At 40.9% G+C, this 15,000-nt stretch overlaps 1 protein-coding gene across 4 annotated transcripts in view; it reads right to left on the minus strand.

Annotated features, from left to right (window-relative positions):
• The window catches only part of scarb1 (scavenger receptor class B, member 1), a 19,069-nt gene extending 5,330 nt beyond the window's left edge, over positions 1–13,739 (minus strand). The window contains exons 1-10 of one of the 4 annotated variants that reach the window (XM_029444748.1): positions 13,589–13,739; positions 9,540–9,700; positions 6,398–6,539; positions 6,092–6,295; positions 5,352–5,447; positions 5,157–5,272; positions 4,911–5,077; positions 4,624–4,742; positions 442–515; positions 236–287 (exon numbers count right to left, since the gene is read on the minus strand). In XM_029444748.1, the coding sequence (XP_029300608.1) occupies positions 236–287; positions 442–515; positions 4,624–4,742; positions 4,911–5,077; positions 5,157–5,272; positions 5,352–5,447; positions 6,092–6,295; positions 6,398–6,539; positions 9,540–9,700; positions 13,589–13,708 (1,251 nt within the window). In that variant the 5' untranslated portion in view covers positions 13,709–13,739. Of the gene's footprint in view, positions 1–235; positions 288–441; positions 516–4,623; positions 4,743–4,910; positions 5,078–5,156; positions 5,273–5,351; positions 5,448–6,091; positions 6,296–6,397; positions 6,540–9,539; positions 9,701–10,558; positions 10,881–13,588 lie in introns of those variants that run through there. The other 3 variants (XM_029444750.1, XM_029444746.1, XM_029444749.1) reach the window with 3 other exon arrangements.
• Positions 13,740–15,000: the final 1,261 nt, after the last annotated feature.

The raw sequence follows: 15,000 nt of genomic DNA on the forward strand, positions 1-15,000 counted from the left end.
GTAAATATAAAACGGCTTATTAAAATGACGCATTATTAAATTTTATTTAAACATTTGACCCAATTGCTGCATATTTAAGTGGGAAATTAAAATTCTGTTGAGATAGCATTTTAATTATAATTAATCCGCCACATGCTTCCATACAATATGATTTGAAGAATAATCGTAACAAGGTAAACAATGATGAAACGCATGCACATTATCAGAAGTTATATTTTAATAATGGACAACGTACCTCCTCAAACCAGATCATTGGCATCACCACGTCAGAAATCTTTCCCGTTTCTCTACAAGGACAACGACACAAACTCCAAGGTTACGTGGTGAATGGTGAGAAAGGCAGGAAGTGTCCACACGCCTTTCATATTAAACGATGGATACAAACACAATACATGACAAACATTAATGGCATTACGGTAGATAAGGGAATAACTTCCTTACGTAATTCCTGACACTTTTTTCATGAAGAGATTGAGCTGCAGGCGGATGGATACGTTCAGAGGGACGCCCGTCAGCTGGAAAGAGATGCACGTAAAATCAAATGGGGAATAAAAGAAAGTCTTTAATGTCCTTTTATTTAAATCTCATGTAACCAAACAAAAGAAGGAAATCCTCCTGTGTGAGGGATTTCTTCAGGGACAATCTTTTGAAGATTTTTAGATTTTAGTTTCAGCATCAACCACTTCACCCCCTACCAAACAAAGAAAAATAAACGCTGCGGTGGTGAAAAACAATGTCGCTGTCCTCACCACCAGCAACCCTTTACAAAGCCAAAAAGGTTTTCAGTTATTTCTTAACGCGTGCACCGACTCATGCTCGAGTGGCTCGTGTAGTTCGGTAGAAAGAAAATAGTCCCTACATGAAACTGCTCCCAACAAGCGGTGTGGATTATCTGGATTAACGGCGTCATGATCTTGATTAGGAGCTAGCAGGACAGGTAAGAGGACTTTGAGAAGAGTCTCTTTTCTTTAATCTGAGACACAGATATCTACATTTAGAAGAGACAATACAGATTGAAAGCCACAGAAAACTGCATCGTGATAATAGTTGAGCAGTTTGTTCTTGTGTTTGTCCTGGCAGAAAAAGTGGTGATGCAACACGATCCTTCAGCTCAGACCCTGCGGACTGACGTCACCAGTTACTGTACCAGGGAGTTCTGCAGCGGTCAGAGACGCTTCGCAGATGTGGATTCACCACATGTCCCTGCCTTTTCTCACATCGTCTCCAGGAGACCAACATATTAGTTTCTTGCTGGTTGCAGCTCTTTCATGCACCTAATTCTGACACTTTCGGAGCATTTTGACCAAAAATAAATGAGTTAGGAACCCGAAAATGTGGTTCCCCACTGGAACCAAAGTGTATAAAGTCTCTACGTCTTCTTATCATTCACCAAAATCTATAACAAAAGGGAAAACACGCTTGCAGGTAATCAATGCAATCTGGCTTCTGGTGTTTACTTCCATTATACAATTGATGAAGCAGCTTTGATTATGTTTCCACTCAAAACTGGTGGGATTGCAGAGATTTTCCATAAATCCTGAACAAAACCGGTTTCAGAACAAATGTTTCCTCATGTGGACCTTCAGAGTGAGAGACTTACATAAACCATCATCTGATCCTGCAGGAAATTAAATGTCCTGACATCTGTCTGAGCTGCATGTTTCACATAAAGGACAGAGGAAGAATATTTACTGGATATCTTGTCTTTTTAACTCAAAGATAGTCACTGTTCAGATCGACCCAGAGCCAGTTTGAATCATTCTGGAGATATATGAAGTAAACCCATCAATGACTTATTAATGCAAAACAACATATTCTATTCTTATGAACAAGAAAGAAATGCCCAACATTGAAACTATATCTCACAGAAGTGAAGATTTAAAGAAGCATGTTCTGTTATCTTAGACAATAAAAACAAACAGGAGAGATTCTCACAACTAAAGGAATAAAAGTATAATAATAAGATTCCACATTACTAGTAATGGTGTGAGCAGCAGCATCCTGGCAAAAACAATAACAATAAAATTATTTTGATCTGCCAAGTTGGCAGGCTTCACCTCAGCAGTGAATTTGAGATGGACGTCACATAACGTTATGATAGAGGAAGTAATAATTTAATCATCATTTAAAGGCTGCACAATAGATTCTGAGTTTACATTGTTGAAAACTTTCTCACGCAAATGTGCAACTTTGAAGAGCACTGAAGTTCAAAAGAAGTTCCTCTCGAAAGACCTTCACTCCTTCCTGTTTTTATTTCCGTGTAATGTCGACAATGCCTCTTCCTGCTTCATTTAATGTTCTGAAATTGACTTACATCTCAAGCTTGGAACACATTTGAAGAATAGCTGAAGAAAGACCGGACAAACATCACAAAGTTTCCATAACTTGGATCTCACAGATATATTTTGTCTGACAGACAGAAAGGAGCATAAACCTGACTGAATAATACACGAACTCACTGAACCGCTGGTCATTAAACACTCGAGCTCTGGAGGTAGCGAACAAATCCAACATGGACGCCAACTGTTGCATGTTCTTGTATTAAAACAAACATGGACGGCAACTGTGGCATGTTCTTGTACCAAAACAAACATGGACGCCAACCCATGTTTGTTTTGGTACAAGAACATGCAACCATTGGCGTCCATGTTTGTTTGGAGGTACATACATACAAATCTAACAGGGACGCCAACTGTTGCATGTTTTGTACCAATAAGTCATTATTAAGATACCAAGTCATGATTTTGAGATATCAAGTCATTATAATGATGTGCAGGATCCTTTTTTCCATCACAATGCTGTTTTCATCTTATTTGTTTCCTTTACTGACAGTAATGCGCTGCCTATCCAAATGTGTGTTTTCACCAGACTGTTAAAACTATTTTGTGCGTTTCTAGGCGCAGTCAGTACATAACACATAGTGGACCTGCCATATGTCATGAGTATTACGTCCCCTTTAGTCCTTCTTAGCCAATGTCCAATTATCATTGCCCCCTGCTTACGTTTCCTCATGACACCACTGCCCTATTATGTAAATCATTCCAGCGTCAACTATTTGTTTGATTTGAGCCAGCTGTACTGAAGGGACATATTGTTTTAGTTTTTTTTGACATGTCAAGCTGAAGAAATGTTGGTCTCTTTTTACACATAAGTTAAAAAGTTGTCTCAGTGCTGGAAAATAAGAATGTAGCTGCTGACACATGACTGACACTATCACCTTTCTGAACTAAAACAAAAATAATTAACAACTCTTTTTAAATTATATATATACATTGAGAGAAACCAAAATGAATCACATTCCTCGTTTGCACACACACACACACACACACACACACACACACACACACGATGTGATTCTCCTGAATTATTAACTTGCTATCAAACTAGACTTCCTGGATTAGTACTCAGCTCTACTTGGAAGGAGCTTATTATACAAGCTGTAACCTGCACAGCAACTGCCATTATGTGGAAATAGCCCAATTTCCAATTACCTTATCACAATGCAGGTCACAGCTCAGTTGTATAAGTAATCGAGAGTGCGCTGAATCAGGGCAGCGTTACATCACTTATCAGCATGTGTAGTTCATTGGAACAACGATGTAATTATCATCAGAGGACTTTTACTGTTATTGTCCCGCAATAAAGTCTAATCTGATCACTAAATTCATCCGTGTCCTGCTCAGGGACAGTTTACAGTTATAATCTGCAGGAGGTCAACGCCAACAACTATGATGATAATGACTATCAGCCTGACTTACTGATAAAAAAGAGCACGATGAGCTTTTGTACTAAGAATCCGGCTGTAACAGAGGGACTCAGTTCTGATTAAATCTCAACAGGGATAATAAGTTATTTACAAGATAACATATACAAGATTTGTACTGATACACAACTTCCAAAATGGATTTAAAAAATGTTTTTTTACAAAATACCAAAATTACTTGCGATTTTGTGTAAAATGTATTTTTTAAATTCTCATAAGTTTGTGAGAAATAAAAAGAAACAGGCAGCGTTTACATTTGTTGCTCCAGATTCTTCCGTCTATGTGCAGAAAGATCAAAACGTCTCACGTGACACAATGCGGAGATGTGAAGTGTGTGACACGTCTTCAGTCCACGATGACCACACACGACCTCGAGGACGCTGACAACAGCTGCACTAAAACAATCTGTCACCTGATCCACAGCCGCTATTTCAACTGCAGTATCAGTTTCCTGTTATTCCTTTACAGCACAGCTCGTTCAATCTTCAAGACACAATATTTTATAAATATAAAAGTACATTTTCAAAGTGTTGATTGTATTTTCATGACTTCACTTCAGAGTGTCTGCATAAATGTATCGCGAAAGAGAAGAAACATGTAGAATATTAAAACTATGCTTCAGTTAGTCATATATTTGCCCAATATTAAACACATTCTGGGAAGAAATAGAAATAAAAAGAATAAAAGGCTCTAACTTTTACAATTAAAATATATTTATTAATTACTTACGTGCAAGAATGATACAAGTTTACTTTTTAAAGATTAAACTATAGTTACAGAATTTATGTCCATGCATCATGGAGCATATATATTAAGTTAAGAGGGTGTGTGTGTGTGTGTGTGTGTGTGTGCATGCTCACTGGGTGGATGTCGATGAAGAGTCCGTGCTCTTCCTCTGTAGGGTTGAGGCCCTGCACGTAGTCCAGCAGCACAGGATCCGCATTAAAGAAGTGAGGATGAGAGATGAAGACGGGAGAGTCTGCAAAAAATGGAGAAATGATCAAACCGGACTACAACTCTCTCCGCGGCGAGAACATTCAAAGGAAGCATCAATTCCTTCCCTTTAAGGAGTCACCCAACAGCTGAGAGAATATCTTTTACACCTTTACTGACGTTCCTGCCGCTCGGCAGCGTTCGTGTCACTCACTGTGTCTGCAGCTGCTGACGTTCAGCAGGCCGGACTGTCTGCAGGGGCAGAAGCCTTCATTGGGAGCGTAGTCTGTCCCGTTGGCAAACAGCGTCTTGGGTGCAACATATCGATACAGAGGGATCCCCTTCATCACACCGTCACGCTGGTAAACAAGCTCCATGGATCTGGAGGGAAAAACAGGGAGGAAGGAGTGAGGATGCACAAAGAAACGAGAGAGAAAGAAGTGAGAGAAAGACTTTTCACCTGCAGGCGTCTGGGCTGTAGAACTCTAAAGTGCTCTCTCTGGTCATGAATGGAGGCCACATCTGTCCAGCTGTTCCATTGATCATGTTGCACTGAGGAGTCTTCCAGTTGCTCAGCTATTAACAGAGGAACATTGTTTGTCCGTCATCCTGCTGACAAACAAACAAACAAGCTGAAAACTAAACCTGCGCTCACCTCCGTCAGCCCGTTCCACGAGTCCACTTTGTGGATTTTCCTGATGTCGTCTGATCCAGTGTTGATGGTGAACAGGCCGGTGTCGGAGTTGTTGAACTAAATGAAGATATAGTTAAACACTTTGCATGAGCTTCTTAATGCCTGACAGTAAACAAAGAACACAGTTCCACAGAGCACAAGGCAGGATAAGCTGCACCTGTCAGAGCGCGGGATTAACTCATAGTTTAGTTTTTACTTGCTAAATTAAAATCGTTGAATTTTGTTTGGTTTTACCAATAGTGTCCAGAGTAAGTCTAACTTGTAAGTTGAACTTGACTCAGCTTTCATCAGCCAATCAGAAACATGCCTTTGATTGATTACTTGTCTCAGAGTTGTTTTGTTTGCTCTGAATGTCGGCTAACAAGTGAGAAAAGGTAAAAGTGTGAATGAAGAGGTGCTTTAATCTGCAGTTCCTTTACCGGCCACAGGATGTAAACGCCAAACAAGTCAAACTGACAATATTGCACCTTTGGGGACAATAAAGTTTCCTCTAAGGGCTCCAGCTTCACCGTCAGCAGCGATACGTCTTCACTCTGACAGGATGCCCTGCACCGTATGTTCAGTGTTTTGTGAAGTTGCTTCTTGATTGATGTCTAATTCAGCATGCTCACTTTAAGTGCAGTGAACATCCTTCAAGCACTATTTCTGCCGCCTCTGACAGCGAGCCATAGAACTGGACTTAAACTCTTTCAAACACTCACGTCAGCGAAGAGTCCGAACTTCCCGGACGAGGGCAGCATGCCGGGCATGTATTTATTGAGGAACTCCACCAGTCCACTGTCATAACCCCACATCAGCTCCCCGACGGGCTTGGTCAGGAAGGGCCCCTCTTTAAAGGTCTTGAAGGTGGCACTGATCATCAAACGCACAGCGTACGGCATGTTCTCCATCATGATCGCTGCACCCTGAAGACACAGGTGGGGGAAAAGTGCAGAAGAAAACATGGTGAGTGAATTAACTAGACACATGGCACAATGCATCATGGGGAACGGGGAACAAAGTCTTACCAGAACCAACATGTTTGGAATGGTGACGACGTCGGACTCGTTCCCTGAAGACATGGACGGCTCAAAGGCGTAACGTCTGTACTCCCTGTAGGACACGGTGCTGTTGGCGTGAAACGTGATGTTGTCTTTCTGGATGCGTTTCCTGAATAAAGGCAAGAAAATATAAAGAATTATACTTTTACTCTAGCAGATAATAAACATCTCCTTGTACTACACAGAGAAGTGGCTCCATTTGTATTTTATCTCATTTCTTTATTCTGTTTTTGTTGTTAATGGTTTCTGAATGACATTCTAATGTTTTCATTTAAGCACTTTGAATTACCTTTTAGTTTAAACATTTATACAACATTGTAAAACATAAGATCAAAGTTTCTTTGTAGAATTTGTTTTCTTTTAATTGCACTATGGAATTATAAAGTGTATAAATGTTATCCCTCCTCAGTCTCTCCTCAGAGGTTTCTTCCATGTTTCCCCCTTTAATTATGGGGTTTCTTTTAGGAAGTGTTTCCTTGTGCGATGCGAGAGTCTAAGGACAGAGGGTCTGAGGACAGAGGGTCTAAGGACAGAGGGTCTAAGGACAGAGGGTCTGAGGACAGAGGGTCTAAGGACAGAGGGTCTGAGGACAGAGGGTCTGAGGACAGAGGGTCTAAGGACAGAGGGTCTGAGGACAGAGGGTCTAAGGACAGAGGGTCTAAGGACAGAGCGTCTGAGGACAGAGCGTCTGAGGACAGAGGGTCTGAGGACAGAGGGTCTGAGGACAGAGGGTCTGAGGACAGAGGGTGTAAGGACAGAGGGTCTAAGGACAGAGGGTCTGAGGACAGAGGTTCTGAGGACAGAGGGTCTAAGGACAGAGGGTCTAAGGACAGAGGGTCTGAGGACAGAGGGTCTAAGGACAGAGGGTGTAAGGACAGAGGGTGTAAGGACAGAGGGTCTAAAGACAGAGGGTCTGAGGACAGAGGGTCTGAGGACAGAGGGTCTAAGGACAGAGGGTCTGAGGACAGAGGGTCTGAGGACAGAGGGTCTGAGGACAGAGGGTCTAAGGACAGAGAGTGTAAGGACAGAGAGTCTGAGGACAGAGGGTGTAAGGACAGAGAGTGTAAGGACAGAAGGTCTAAGGACAGAGGGTCTGAGGACAGAGGGTCTAAGGACAGAGGGTCTGAGGACAGAGGGTATAAGGACAGAGGGTATAAGGACAGAGGGTATAAGGACAGAGGGTCTGAGGACAGAGGGTCTGAGGACAGAGGGTCACAGAGGGTCTAAGGACAGAGGGTCTGAGGACAGAGGGTCTGAGGACAGAGGGTATAAGGACAGAGGGTATAAGGACAGAGGGTCTGAGGACAGAGGGTCTGAGGACATAAGGTCACAGAGGGTCTAAGGACAGAGGGTCTGAGGACAGAGGGTCTGAGGACAGAGGGTCTAAGGACAGAGGGTCTGAGGACAGAGGGTCTGAGGACAGAGGGTCTGAGGACAGAGGGTATAAGGACAGAGGGTATAAGGACAGAGGGTCTGAGGACAGAGGGTCTGAGGACATAAGGTCACAGAGGGTCTAAGGACAGAGGGTCTGAGGACAGAGGGTCTGAGGACAGAGGGTCTGAGGACAGAGGGTCTGAGGACATAAGGTCACAGAGGGACAGTGATTTTACTGCCATTCGTTTGTTGTTGTTCAAACATGATTATGGAAGCAATGCTATTTGTTTGCGTCGCCGCCCTTCAGTTTAACGTAGTTAAATACAATTATCAGTAGAGCGGACCAAATGTGTCAAAAGCAGCTTCTCTACTTTTTAAAATCAATTCTTAGACCAGAAAGTTCCTGATTAAAATCTAAATATTACACAGTATTATTTTTTATGGAAAACATTTAACATTGGAGAATTTTGTTAAATACAAAAAAGGTTTGTAGAGAAATCTTTTTATATTTCCGAAGGCAAGAAATAATGATATTTAAAAAAGTAAATTTAACTGCAAACTTTTATTATATTTGATGCGTAACCAGCTATTATTATTAACAGCTGTCAATTTTGTGAAAATACACACAATTTATTAAGGCCCTGACTGACTTTACTTAGTTCACCTCAAAATCAAGGAATCATTTAACTTTAACCGAGAAACAAACATCTTTTACGACACAATTACTTCCAAAAACTCACAAACATGATGAAAACACACCTGAACAGATTAGATAAGAGCGTCACACTCGAGAACAGTTTGACCTCAGAACTCTCTCAATGATTAGATACTCCTCTTATTAACAACAAATCAGTGAACGACACACACACACACACACACACAGGACACACACCGGGACACACACCGGGGACACACACCGGGACACACACACACACACACACACACACACTGTTTGAGGAAATTAAATAACCTTTTTGTAAAACTTTGTTTTTAAAGATTTCTGTCTTCAGTAGGAACCAATGGGCTTGAAGCTTAAAGCCACAGAGACGGACTAACGTGTTTGTTGACATAAGAATAATACATTATATACGTCCGGACAGGATTACACTTTTATGTGCAATTAATTCTAAACCTTTTCAACTCTTCGTCCTGTTTTTAATGCTTTTCTCATGCTCATTTAATTATTTCCCAGAAAATTAAACACACAAGAAGTTTTTGCACAATTCTTTGTGGAGAAACTCAGTTTTACACATCTGGCGAGTTCCTTCAGTGGATCCGCAACAAGCCTTTTCCACTTAAACATTGTGCATGAACTTAAAGCTGCTTTAAAAAAGGTGCAGAAAGTGACAATAAGCAACAATCTCATTCATGAAATCCTTGTGCTCCCGCTACAACCTTTTCACATCCACATCCCTCGACTCTTACATAACACGTAGCTGAACGTATGCATGCTGTAAAGTTCGAACCCCTCGACCGCCCCTCGCACATGCGAGACACTTATGTAACAATGTCTGGACGACATCACACAAGTACCATGACCTACCAAAAGGGGCCAACGAGACCCAAAGACACAGCTGTACTTCACTGCTCTGGAAACGTATTAATGCGGTGCAATGAAAGATATTGAAGCAGTCAAAGTGTTGAAGATGTGAACGCATCTCGCAGCACGTACACAGGACAAAGCATGCACATGGTTCATGTTCTCTGGGAGGTTTTGGGAGTTTAAAGTGTGTACCTGTACACGTAAGGTCCTCGCTGCTCCACCATGGGCTTCTCTCCGCGCAGGATCTCTTTAGGGTTGAGGACGTTGAAGAAGTAGACGGACATGTAGAACGGCACAGGGACGTCCTTCCACATGGTGTAGGACATCTCATTCTTCGGGTCGATCACCGTGTTCTGACAGGAGAGAAGAAATAAATAAGAGGGGATGATCAAGTTCATCGTTCCCTCGTAAAACAAAAAAAGCTGGAAAATAGTGAAAGAGTCTTCAAACAGCTGTTTGTTCAGTGTACCATCAGACGCGTTAAAGAAAAGCATCAAATCTTCACATTTAAGAAGAGGGAACCGGCATTTCTGCTTGAAAATGACATATTTGGACGTTCACAAATAAAAGATGGAAGCAGCATTTCAGCTGGAGGCTGGCGTTAGATTTAGAAACTGTGTGCATGACCTTTATTTTTATTCCCAAGAGGAACATAACGCAGGCAGAAACAGTTTGGACGTCTTTTCAGTTCATCAATTGATTGTTTAGTCTATAAAAAAAAGCAACAAATCTTCACAATCTAGAAAGTGAAGCTCGCAGATTTGATTTAGTTACTCGAGTACAAAAGTAGCTCCTCGTCACAAATCGTGTGTAAAAGGTGTAAAATGTACATTAAGTAGTACTCAGATCTATAACTTAAGAACAAAGGGAGAAACATTACAGTCTAAAAATACACAATTTAAAGTCCTGAATGCAAAATGTCACTTGTATTTAGTATTTAAATGTATTCCAGCACAATGTTTCATCCTTTACATTACTGGTTTCCCCCACAGCTGCTTACAGTAACAAGACTACATGTATATTATTACTTATTTGCTGTTTGTTTGCCTGCACGTGCCTTTTATCATTTATTGTTGTCCTCACGTGGCCGTCTGAAGCCCTTTGAGACTTTCGGCTGTGGTTACAGGTTCAAATACCAAAGTCAGCACATCTTCATCTTCACACAGTCTGAGGTGTACACATGCTAAAGTCCTCGTCGGCTCGCTGTTTACCTTTACTATTTGGTCGTCGATGATTATTGGTCCCACAAAAGAAAGAAACGTCCCGAAAAACACCATGAGGACACCGGAAACTATAAACCCAATAGCGATGTTGGCTTTATTGATTGCCATAGTTTGTAATTGACAGCTGACAGCCTTTGTAGCTTGTTTATGTCCAGAGAGCTGCGCGGCTACACGGCTCTGCAGAGTCAGCTGGCTGTGGCAGACTGACGCAGCGTCGCAGCATTAAACTCACTGGCTTTAAGTTTAAGTTACACTTCGGACTGCAGCCGGCTGTTCAATCATTCTGATCGATGCAGTCGATCTGCAGCGATGTCGCTGCTTTTATAGTCCGTCCGCCGCGCCGAGGATTCTGGGAAATGCAGTTCCCTGCTCATTCGTCATTATACAACAGTGTTGGATTTCTAACCATAAGTAAAAGTAAGAATACAATCATGTAAAAAAAAATCAAATTAAAATGTGACAGTCAGCGGATCCACCAGCAGCTTTTACTTTATGTTTGAGTATTTTAAGTTATTATTAGCCTATCATCATATTTTATTGTATTATTGATGTATGTACTTTGTCTGGGTACATCTTTGGGTTTGTATTTGTCCTGTTTTCTACTGTTTCTATCTTGCTTGCACCTTTGCTCCCCTAGGTCGTCTACCGCTGGCTTGCGCAATGTACAAGAAATGAACTACAAAAAGTATGTTGTTATGCACCACAGGTTTGTAACAAACTCCTATCACAAATAAGAAAAAGCTCAACACCTACTTTTATGAACTTAAAATGTAATTAAATCCAAAGTTTCTAACATCAATTAGAATTTTTTTATATCTTTCATTTTTGTTCTGTTTTTAATACCTGTGTTAATACCTTAAAATGCATTTTTAATTATGAAAGTTGCTTTATAGAATTTATAATTATTATTATTAACATCTGAAACCAGACGGTTTTTAAGCCAAAACGTTTGTGAATCACTGATTTAATCTTTAACAATGTGCTGTATTCTATGAGCACAAATGTAAATGTACAATCTTAATCTGAAAACTACAGCTGTCAAATAAATAGTGCAGAATGAAGTATTATAATCCCCGTCAGAAGTGTAGTGGAGTACAAGTATAAAATAACATCAAATACAAATACTCAAGTAAAGAACCTCATCTTTTTATGTAAGTACAAAACTTCAAATGCTGATTTATTTTTAATGCAAACTAGATTATGAATGGTTAATTTAAAATGTTACACATTGTTACTTTTACTGTGGAAAAATAGATTGAAGTCAAAAGTCACAGTCGCCTTATTTTCTTTAATATCTTGAAATTCATATTTGGATATTGATCATGAATCCTTAATTAATTATCTCTTTTTTTATTGTTGGCAAGTTTCCCTCCTTTTGATTGCATGAAGCAGAAAGATTTCCCCAAAAGGAATTTGCTCAAGAAAACAGGAGCGGCGAGATCGTAAAGTGTCTGATGGTACGCCGCTGTGGTTCAGAGGCTTATGCCCATCCCTGGAGTGGTTCCACCGGCATGTACCGCTTCATAGCGGCAGGTGCCACTTGAAGGTGGTATGCCACTGTCAGACTGTCACACCCGTAACGTCCACTGATGCATATTTCTCAATAATTCACAGTTAATGCGCAAGATATCGCCCTAAATAAAGGATTGTATAACGTTACGTTTCTCTCGCCTAACACCAGTCTGATAACTAAACAATACTTGTATTACGTTTAATAGTAGAATGTGATCCTACATATTCATGTCGGAGAACACTACCGGGCAAACGTGACATATTCTTTATTATTCAGCATATTTTGTACTTGTTGCATCATTGTGGCATTAGCTGATTTGAACAACGGCATAACATTCTGCTCTAGTGGCATGAGCCGCTTTATACCGACCTAACACTCTGCTCCAGTGGCATGAGCCGCTTTATACCGACCTAACACTCTGCTCCAGTGGCATGAGCCACTTTATACCGACCTAACACTCTGCTCCAGTGGCATGAGTCGCTTTATACCGACCTAACACTCTGCTCCAGTGGCATGAGTCGCTTTATACCGACCTAACACTCTGCTCCAGTGGCATGAGCCGTATTATACCGACCTAACACTCTGCTCCAGTGGCATGAGTCGCTTTATACCGACCTAACACTCTGCTCCAGTGGCATGAGCCGCTTTATACCGACCTAACACTCTGCTCCAGTGGCATGAGCCGCTTTATACCGACCTAACACTCTGCTCCAGTGGCATGAGTCGCTTTATACCGACCTAACACTCTGCTCCAGTGGCATGAGTCGCTTTATACCGACCTAACACTCTGCTCCAGTGGCATGAGCCGTATTATACCGACCTAACATCACACCTAAACATAGGTGTGATACATACATGTACACACGTTGTCATATCTGACTATCCGAAGACAGATCATAGTGGGAACATTCCCCGTCCATCATATCTGTCAGTAGAAAGCATCTCATGCCACAATAGCAACAAGTACTCATTCAAAGTGTTTATGGGGAATAATTAATATCCCTCTTTTTATATAATGTGTGATAGCATTTTACTATTAAACACATTTAGGAACTTTTTGTCCAAGTTGTGGAAAATAGTTTTGCAAACTCATAAAGTAAAAATGTGAATAAAATGTTTCAAAAAAAGGAGGCAGGCTACATCAACTATGCACCCAGCGTCCTCAGTCACCAGCTGTGCCACCTAAATACATTTTAAATATGGGTAACACATTAACGAAAGTAAAGATAGATTAAATGTGCATGCGTGGCAACGTCCGACCCTAAAGGCCTTCATATATGTGAAGGTGCAGCAGTCTGCAGAGAAGACAAGACGTTGATCCACAAACTGCTGCACGTTATCTTTTCTTCAGACTATTAGATGCACGCAGATTGATACACGTGCAGATATTAGTCCTGAGCGAAGTCTACTTGAATGTTCACCGTAAAATAATTAGATTTACGCAAAGAAGGTCTTATATTAGCCTATTTTAAATGTTTAAGTATTCACATTATAACGCTACTTACCTTTATCACTTGGTCTTTCATTATCGCAGGTCCCACAAATAGAAAGATTGCTCCCATCACCAACGTCAGAGCCCCTGCTACTATAAATCCAAGAGCTATCTTGGATTTATTGACAGGCATGGTGGCTAATAATGACCAATGACAATAAGAAGAATAAATGTTATTTCTTCTGCAAAGTTAACAAGCTGAAATATAAATGCAGTATTTTCGGGGATGATGTGAGCAGAAGAGTCAGGCGTGCAGCGGTGTTTATACTCTGCAGACCCCGCCCCCCACACACACTGAGGGTCGCGCGCCTGCTCATCCGGATTCCCAAATTCATGTAAATTCATGCAGTCACGTTTTAGTCAGATGACTTCACTGTCACTTGGTTTAATTTCCACTGCATCGTGCTCCACTGGTGGTTCATAATGTCTTATACAATCTGGAGATTAAAGATGAAAATATATACAACAAAAATTCATTTGGCAAGAAAAGAAGATGTTCATATCATGATGGCGTCCCATCTTTATTTCTTCTCCACTAAGGGAACTCTTACTCCACTACAGTTTCTTTTTATTAATACAAAATATAACCAACAAATAAATGGTGTATCATTATACCAGCAGTATATACAGTGAATGACATGAGCTGCAACATTAAAGTGACACATTAATACACTTTAGTGACATTTTTTTTAATGAAACTTGCGCACAAATGTGGCTAAAGAGTTAGCCTCGTATAGCAACGTACGGGGCTAATTATGCTAATGATTGAATCTTACAAACGCAATGAATCTGACTCGTACAAGCAAATGTAACGGGACAAAACAAGAGATACCTAGGATAAGAATACACAAATATTCATGCATGATGAGGCCCATCGTGTTGCCAATATTAGAGGCAAGATGGAAGCAGTGAAATGTGTTTCTCTGACTCCAAAGTTCAGGACCAGCTGAAGTGTTAAGTCTTCCTCCGAGAGCCCCGACGGGCTGTTTCCATAAGTGACAAGTATTTTATTTATTGAGATTCGTTACACATTTAAAGGGTTCCTCGTTGGACAGAGCTCCACCCTTCCACCAAGTCTTGTGAGAATCAGGCCAGTAGTTGGACAAAGAAACAAACCAAAGCAAAAACAACCTCGTTGGTGGGAGTCATATGAACTCTCTGCAGGCTCCCTCAGTTACACAGAGTTTGGGCCTCTTTGAGCTCATTGTTTTGGTTTTACAGCCAACAAGGTGAATGTGTTGCTCTCATCAACAGAGTCCCGGCTGAAACAAGCAAAGCAAAATGAGACGGCATGCTCCAGAGGAAGTCTTTCTCCTGCTTTCACTTTTCTGCTTCTTTAAACCTCCTCTGCACAACATTGAGGGAAACATCTTTTCACTCCACATTTATGTGATGACCTGAAAGTTATTCATCACTTTGAAGCAT

The sequence above is a fragment of the Cottoperca gobio genome, chromosome 12 (genome assembly GCF_900634415.1).
Source record: "Cottoperca gobio chromosome 12, fCotGob3.1, whole genome shotgun sequence".
Taxonomy (NCBI): domain Eukaryota; kingdom Metazoa; phylum Chordata; class Actinopteri; order Perciformes; family Bovichtidae; genus Cottoperca; species Cottoperca gobio.